Consider the following 8,647-nt stretch of genomic DNA (forward strand, 5'->3'; position numbering starts at 1 on the left):
AGCCAATCAACTCAGGGCCGCACCTTCTCCGAAGCCAGTCCTCTTTCAAGGTCTACTTTATTTAGCTCAGCCTAGTTTCCCTCTCCTGCAAGCAAGCGAACTTTCACTGGAGGATTCTTCCTGTTAAAAGTTAGTTTTTCTCCCCACTTTCGCTTCATGCGTGCTCTGTGTCAGGGCAGAGAGTGAAAGAGCCCTCCAATCAGATGGTTTTCTTTAGATAGAAATATGTTGAAGAATATGACTGTTACCTGTGTAAATACATTGAACACTTTTCTAATTGCAGCCTTTCACTCTGTGAGTCTCAGCAGTTGTATAAACAAGTGTGTTTTAAATCACTATACAATAATCGTATTCAATCACATTCTTCAAACTTGTCAATCCCCAAATGGGGGGGAAAAAAGAGGATACAAATTTTAAAAATGGACATTATTAAAAACATAATTAATTCTAAAAACCCTGAACATGACAGAAAACTTTCTTTTCACGCAGCATTAGTCAAAAATGTAAATCATTAAATTGTATAATTTTCTGACGGCTCAATAATACACTATGCATGTGCTTTTTGATAAAAACAGTTGGATTTTTGTTGAAAAGTGTAGCATTATTCATTAAAGAAGCATTCATCTCCCTCACCTGGATATGCTGGTAGGATACCAGGTAGGATTTGAGTTGTTATTGAATTTTACCCAAGAAATTATTTTAACGGCAGCAAATCGCCAATTGGCTGCACATTTTACGCCACTAACACAGATCCTGGGCTGCTTTAAAAGGTTTATATCAAATCGTGTTAATGTGTTCTACTTATCTAATCAAAGTCCAAACTAAAATCCAATTAGGAATGTGTCCTGAAAATCAATGTATTTACAGATCTTCTCCACCCTATCATACTGCTCTATAGGGGTAGTTACATCCCTAAATACTCACAGCTGTAATTATGAGATATAATATGAGATATAACAATAAATATGTGTTTAAGGTAAGGTAAACATAAAATTAATTTACTTTGAGATTATTGACTAAAATGTAAAAATAAAACAAAAAACAAAGTTAGATCCTGTTCTTTCTACACCTCAAATATCCAGGGTCTTGCGACCCCTAGTGGTTAGATTTGGTATATACCTTCATTGCAACAATAAATTGCTGACACATAGCTTTATTTTTTTAGAGCCATCTAACCTCTCTGCTCTCTCTCCGGCAGGTATCCTGCTCTTTTGTCTCATTTTTTATTACCAAACCATTTTTTCAAATACCTTCTCCATCTGTTAACACTTCGTATTGGTTATAACTTAAGTACAATTTTGAAATATATACGTTTGATCACTAAACATTGATATATCCCCCTTTTTTAATGGTCTTTTAGCCAGGTTGTAACAAATAAAAAACCCTAGATATGTACTACTATGATTTTTCACATATTATCCCAATGTGGCTCTCTATCGTGCTGCAAATTGTGAATATGCATTCTACGTATATAGTCTGTTCTATCACTGCATTTTATTTTATGTATTTTCTTCATTTTAGCATATCATATTGTATAGAAACAAAAGTTTTGTAGTTTTTTATTCTTTGAACATGTTTTAACAATTTATTCATTGCAGACATTTGATAGTGATACATTTTAGCTTTTTTTCATTTTTGTTTTACCAGAGGTGGCAATAAATAAGGTGCTGTAGCACAGCAGCAAAAGATTATAGAAGAAATGGTCACACAAATGAGGACCTTACAAAAGTGTATAAGAATAACAAAATAGTGAAAAGTAAAAAAATTAAAAACTGTACTTGTTAGTGTTTTAACAATATAAAACTGCCCCTGGAGAATAAAATAACCAATATACAGCTGTGGAAATGTTTACAGTATTGGATATTTGAAAATATCAGCAACATCTGAGATGTGCAAAATGACAGCAGCATGTTATTTAACTGACTAAGATAGAAACTGTGCAAAATCAGCATGAATGTAACAACTTATTGAGGTTATTGGGAACAGTGGTGGTTATAAAGTCTTCCAGCTGCTGGGAGGAAGGATCTGTGATAACGCTCTCTGGTGCATTTAAGGTGCAGCAGTCTGTCACTGAAGGAGCTCTCCAGTTCTGCAACAGCTTAATGTATTGGGTGGGAGACAATATCCAACAGAGATGTTATTCTAGCTAGGATCCTGTATTTCTCTCATTCTTTAAAAAGAACAGAATAAACTTTGTTCAGAACAAATAGTTTTATCCCTTAAAGGTAAATAAAAAAAATAGTTTTCACCTTTAGAATCCTGGTACTATTGGCATGTGATGGTTACAAAAATGGCCGTTATAAGTTTTCCTGTTTTCAAAGAACTGCCAAAAGTACTTACTATTGATTATAGCACATTTTATAGCTCAAAAACTCCTATATGATTTCAGGCGTCCCTTACATAAAAAAAAAAGAACAAAAAAGGAAAAAACTCATCTCAAGTCATCGTTTGCAATAGAAACTGACAGCTGGTGACCAAGAGTTTGAAACTGGTTGAAGATGAGATTTGAAGACACATAAAGAAATAAAATTAACATTTATGATTCAGGTTATTTTGTCCTTTTATTTGATTTTTCACTTTCATCACATGAAAGTAAAAAGTTGGTTTTGAGAACTTTTAAAATTTAAAACTCCCTCTGAAAGAAAAAGGAAAAGAAAATCAAAGGAGAGATCTTTATTTATTCCCTCCATCTTGAACCGCTAGTTTTGGTTTATGTTGTCTAGTTGTGTCTCACTGTGTGGTGGACCTGCTGCAAACATTTCAAACGGGCTTCAAAAAACAGGTTTTACTCAAATAGAGGAATTGTTACAATTTCACTAATTTTATGTAATACCAAAAAAAACTAATCAATAAAATAAGTTTCCTGTAAATAAGGCCCTTTATTTGAGCAGCAAAGTAAAATCATCTAACAGAAACGTGTTTCAACCCTTAAGACTATAGAATACATCCAATATAAGATGACTCATTATTAATTGCAAAAAGCGTATTCATTTCCTAATCATGTTGCATAAAGTCTAAATATCACTGATTTCAAGAAACTTTTATTTTTCATTGCATCTATTAATACTAGTTTAGCCTAACCAAATACAGTATCTGTATCAATTACCTGAAACATCTGGTTATGGTGTTTACTTAGGTTATAGTTGTGTGATACAAATTTGATGACTAGCTGGTCGTAAATGTTGGCCTATTTTGAATCAATTAAACATGGTAGATTCCATTCAACAAAATATCCAGTTTAGATTGTATATTAGCAGATGTACAAATGTTTGCATTGAGTCAATCCAATATTACTGCATCTTTTCCAACCACATTAGATTCAGCCATTACTTTTATTTGGGCAGATGCTTTCAAAGTGTTAAGCAGCAGTACCAGTTGCACAACTTGAGATTTTTTACATTACCATGTAAAGGTTAAACCCAAAAGAATGATCTTTAACATAACAAAAATAAAGTTAAAATGCTCACAAGCCAAGCGAAAACTGATTAAAGTTTAATTAAATTCTTAGTGCCCATGCAACACCAATCTGAATGTGATTGTTACAAAACATGTTTAGCAATATGTTTTTGCATGAACTTTTTATAGAAGCAGTTTGAAACTTTAGTGACCATATCAGGGCATGTAATTGTTTTTGGTCTTTAATACATCAGTTTTTTCCATTAAAATTATTTTTACATGTTACAAAATTAATTGGTTTTGCTCCATCCCCCCATGACACAGAAATTCATAATTTGAAGTACAAAGTATTTCATAAGTGCCCCTATAAAAGGTAAAAAAATAAATAAAATTTAGATTAAGGAATATTTGTTTAAATATCCTCCTAAAGCCAACCAATATTCAGACCCTTTTCAAATTCCCCAACTTTCTGCATTTCATGTCAGCAGATCCATAACATAGTTTTAGTTCCTGAACTCTGAGATTTAAGATAAATGCACACCAGCAAATATAGTCCAACTTTATTTACACATTTGTTCCCACATAAAAAGTATGTACAGTACATACAAATATTGGCAAAATACCACATGGACACAGGACAGACCGTAGCAGTGTTACAGTAGAGGATGAGAGGAAGAAGGCTAGAAGTTAAAATTGCTCTGGTTTTCACTGATCTGGAACGCATAACCGTCTTCAGTAGCTTCAGGGACCACACTCTGCACCTCCTCATCCTTCAGTGGAGAATAACGCTGTTAGTTGACAGTTCAGGATGAATGAAAGCTCAAACATTTCCCTCTAACTCACCTCTTCAGAGAAGTATTTCTCTATCAGGTTGAGCGCAGCTTTGTAGATCATCTCGTTCTCATGAGCCTGCAGCGCCTCGATCTTATCCAGTCCGCCGCATTCCTCGATCATCAGACTCAGTTTGTCCGACTCTCCGATTTTATCCCCAGCCTGCAGAGACAGAGGAATATTAAACCACCATCCATGTGTGCAGACAGATCACACCTTCGACGCGTGTCAAGGTGGTCTACGCACCATGAAGATGTTGGTAATGGCGTCCAGGATGACGAGGACCGTTTTGCTGTCCTTGGAGGAAAGCAGGTTCAGGAGAGGCTCCAGGACGTTGGCTTGAACGAGGTAAACCACCTGCTGAACAGTGCCCCCGCTGGTGAAGTTTGTTACTGCCCACACAGCCTCCTTCTGAGTCTTGTAGTCGCCCTGCAGAGAATAATTAATGACATTTCTTAATATGATCCACCTGATCAACCACTAATCTCTGGTTTCCTCTGATGTCTGACCTGATCATTCAAATTTTACAAATATCAGCTATGACAGAAAACCCGATGTGGCGTGTTTAGTAGGAATAGGACGACAAAACGTACTCTAACAAGGAGGTCCACCATGTACGGAACAAGGGCTGCGTTGATGACCTCCTGGATCTGGGTGTCTTTCCCAGCTGTGATGTTGGACAGAGTCCAGGCCGCCTCCTTCTGAATGTTACCCTTTTTGTGGCGCAGCAGCTGCGGGAACACGGTCAGGGCGCCGGCGTCCAGAACGGCTTGAGTCTGCTCATCTGTGCCGGTGACTATGTTCCCGAGAGCACGGAGCGCTGGGGTCTTTGGGAGAGAGGAGGAAACCGATTTAAGAATCAGGTGGAGCCTTAAAGCTGGGATTAACTGTTACAGTTGGAGGAAAAAAAATAATAATTTGTAGAATTTTACGTACAACTACAGACAGCTCTTCATAACCGAGCAGTTTCACCAGGCGGGGAATCAAACCAGTCTCCACCACCACCTGGATACGATCGTTAGAACCGTCCGTCAGGTAGGAAACAGCCCAGCATGCGTCGGCCAACACCTCCAGGTCGTCATTGTGGAGGAGACGGATGAGAGCCGGTAGGATCTGCTTGATGGCTTCTATGGGCGGAGAGGGGTTCTTATTGCGGCAGAGGTTGGACAGAGTCCATGTCACGTTCCTCAGATAGCCAGGCTGTTTAAGATGGAAGGAAAAGGGTTTTTAGTGAAATGTGCCCCCTAGAGGCTGGTGAGGGGAATTACCAGGATTTCAACCCAGAAAAACAGGTTTTAATTCAACAAAAAACACTTTGATCTTAAAGGAAAATTTAATTCAAAAGATGTAATAAAATAATGCTACTTACAGTGAATACAGCCAGGTCAGGGACAGCCAGCAAACTGAGCAGAGGCGTTATGGCCCCATGCTTAATCACCCTGTCTCTAAGGGCAGATCCATCACCTGAAAAGAAGGTGAAAGCAAATGTGAATAATTTGCAATCTTTCCATCAAAATAAGAGACTATATTCCGGTATTTACCAGCAATATTTCCAAGTGCCCAGACAGCCTGCTCGCTGATGTGCTGGTGAGGAGAGGTGACCAGGCTGATGAAGGCAGGAATGGCCCCTCCATCCACCACCGCAGCCGTCTGATCAGACGTCCCAGAGGCGATGTTTGTCAGAGCCCAGGACGCCTCAAACTGAATCGGATGACAGTCGCTCAGCCCCAGGAAGGCCACGAACTTCGGTATGAGGCCAGCGCCAATCATCTGGTCAATGGGCGGGTGTTTGTCACGGGACAGAAGCTTCCTGTAGGGGAGGTGTTCCAAGTTAGGCTTCACATTAAAGCACACTGGAGTTGAGAAGCATAAAAAAAAAAAAAGGAATCTTACCGTGCAGCCTGGGTCGCCTGAAGCTGGGCCTCACGATTCTCACTGTTCACTCCAGCCACGATTTTATCAACACTCCATGGTTGAAATGCCTGCAAATGAAAAAACAAACCTTATATAAACAGGGCTTATAACTCAGTGCAGGACTGAATCCTGTCTTGGTTTTTCTAATCTTGGATGATCAGTCAATACACATATCTGATCTTGAATGGGTTCATTAGGGCTGAAACAATTTATCAGATTAATCTATTAAAGATAATCCTAGACCAATTTAGTAATTGATTAACCGTTAACTGGATTATAAAGTATCTAAAACATTAATTTAGCTGACAGAGCAATCCTCTTAAAGTGATCTTACCAAAACCTTAATATATAAATATTTTGCATTTAAGATTAAAAAACCTTTTCATCTGTCAATATGCTCCATCCAGAAAGTTTTTGTTTCACCTGGTTTAATTTCATAAAAACCATCTAAGAAACCTTTTGCCATATGATTATTCCAGAAATATGGATTAATTCATTGGCAATAGGTGTGCAGGTGGTGCAGCGGTTAGCGCGCACAACCCATATTCGGAGGCCTTAGTCCTCGCTGCGGCCGACCCGGATATGAATCCGGCCCGTGGTCATTTGCCGCATGTCTCCCCCCCCCTCTCATACCCCCCTTTTCCTGTCAGCCTACTGCCAAAAAAAGAGCCACAAAAACTCAAAAAAAGAATAAAAAAATTTATTCATTAGCAATAAAATTAGTCAGTTGCAGCCTTAAAGTTGAAAGTTTAAAAATAAGTTTTTTAATGCCATTTTCCTTTAATTTAAGAGCACTACCTCTACCATAGATTAAGCCAATGAAGGTGTACTGTAACCAAACACTCCAGTGCCAGTTATATAAAATAATCAGATATTATTAGACATGTGTGACATCAGTATTGGCTGATTAAAAGCTTGATTGCAGGAGGAGATCAGGTTTCAACTATGTAGAGAAAGGAAGCAATTAGAAAAGGGTGAAAAGACTGATGAATTAATGTGAGGAAGGTTTATTTTTACAATTCTGGTCAGGCATTATCTGGACAAAAAAAAAAGAGACGTTAATCAGGCCTTGTATTTAGATCTTCAGTCACTTTTCCTTGGTCGGCCATGCTGCTAGACAAGCCTGGGTCACATTAATGAAGTGAAAAAGCTCACCTGGCTGTTCTGGTTCCTCTCCTGGAGGGGAGAGGTCGCCTCATCCGGGTCTTCGGACACATTTCTCCTCTTGAACATCTGGTCATCTTTCTTGGCCTTTCGAAGCTCCACGTTCACCTCCACTCTCCTGCGTCGGAGCTCCTGCGTTAAATAAAAATTAAAATTAATCCTCGGCTTTAATCCCTCCTGCTTCGGTTCAGGTAGAAAACTCACATTGACATCTTTGCCTTTGTTCTTGAACTTGTTGAGTCGTGCGACGTTCTCAGACATTTTCAGAAAGGTTATTAGGAACCGTTTGCAGTCAGGAAATAGTCTGGTTATGGTTCAACGCCTGAAAAGAAAAACGTTTACTTTTTATACCGTTTTCGCTGAACTTGACCACCGGATATTCCATCCGGGTCCTGGCAACCACCGATTTAAGCCTGCTGTGGTTTTTCACGACAACACACCGCTTTAAAACTTTAAATTAATCAACCAAAGGGTCAGTTAAGTAAGGTATTTAAGTTAAAATAACATACAAATGAATAAATATTTAAAAAAATAAGTGAATAAGGTTAAAAAAAATCAAGCTAAGCGCCAATAGATACCTACCTCGTTCTCGATTAGAAGCAGTGTCACCCAGAAAATATCGGACAGACCTTTAAATTCCTGCACACAGGCCTCTGATTGGACCATTTGAGCCGAAGCGTCCCTCCACGGGCGTTCATTGGTCGTTTTGAAAAATATCTCATGCGTCACAGGATATAGCGTCACTTCCCGAGAGTATCGCGAGATGTTAACTGTATCAATGCGCTGATCCAGGATCAGTTGGGTTAGAATGCAGCCGTTGGTGGAACTGAGAGCAAACTGTTCCAGGATCGAGAAGCTCGACTCAAACGTTTAAAATTCTCTAACAGGAAGTGATTTAATGAAGAACACCCCTCTCTTTTCTCAAGTTTAGCATGGCCCTTTACTTTTGTTTTAAATTAATATCCCAATTTATGGAAAGTTATAGTGTTGATTTCCTTTAAAATTAAACCAACTTTATATAGTGTCTCTTTGAAGACAAACTTTGATTAGTTGACTTTATTGATTTCACAGTGGAGAAATTTTCTCGCTAAAATAGTCAAAGGAGAAGAAGAATGTATGGGATATATACAGTGCGTCCACATATGACTGCTTTATTTTTTTATTTTTTTTTATAGTAGCAATATTATGCACAGTTATTGTATAGGGTGTTTACATATATATATATATATATATATATATATATATATATATATATATATATATATATATACATACAGTACAGTAACTGGTTTAGTGCTCTGCATTACAGTCACTCACCCAGTCACATACACATAATACACAT

The 8,647-nt window shown here is 38.1% G+C and overlaps 1 protein-coding gene across 1 annotated transcript; it reads right to left on the reverse strand.

Moving 5' to 3' along the window:
• Positions 1 to 3,942: 3,942 nt before the first annotated feature.
• kpna2 (karyopherin alpha 2 (RAG cohort 1, importin alpha 1)) lies at positions 3,943 to 8,005 on the reverse strand. Its single transcript, XM_038306308.1, has 11 exons — positions 7,888 to 8,005; positions 7,510 to 7,627; positions 7,297 to 7,437; positions 6,121 to 6,209; positions 5,769 to 6,037; positions 5,597 to 5,691; positions 5,164 to 5,427; positions 4,821 to 5,054; positions 4,474 to 4,656; positions 4,240 to 4,389; positions 3,943 to 4,166 (listed from the first exon to the last, which is right to left on the reverse strand). The coding sequence occupies exons 2-11, from the start codon at positions 7,564 to 7,566 to the stop codon at positions 4,077 to 4,079; spliced, it is 1,572 nt and encodes a 523-aa protein (XP_038162236.1). The 5' UTR covers positions 7,567 to 7,627; positions 7,888 to 8,005; the 3' UTR covers positions 3,943 to 4,076.
• Positions 8,006 to 8,647: the final 642 nt, after the last annotated feature.

This window comes from Cyprinodon tularosa, unplaced genomic scaffold, assembly GCF_016077235.1.
Source record: "Cyprinodon tularosa strain WSP-4 unplaced genomic scaffold, ASM1607723v1 ctg579, whole genome shotgun sequence".
NCBI classification, from domain to species: Eukaryota; Metazoa; Chordata; class Actinopteri; order Cyprinodontiformes; family Cyprinodontidae; genus Cyprinodon; species Cyprinodon tularosa.

Excerpts from the sequence above, each read along its gene's own strand:
- kpna2 (XM_038306308.1), bottom strand. The coding sequence starts at position 7,566 with ATGTCTGAGAACGTCGCACGACTCAACAAGTTCAAGAACAAAGGCAAA. Across the intron at positions 6,210-7,296 it reads AGAGGAACCAGAACAGCCAG|GCATTTCAACCATGGAGTGT; the intron begins GTGAGCTTTTTC and ends TTTCATTTGCAG. Across the intron at positions 4,167-4,239 it reads AGAAATACTTCTCTGAAGAG|GATGAGGAGGTGCAGAGTGT; the intron begins GTGAGTTAGAGG and ends TCTCCACTGAAG.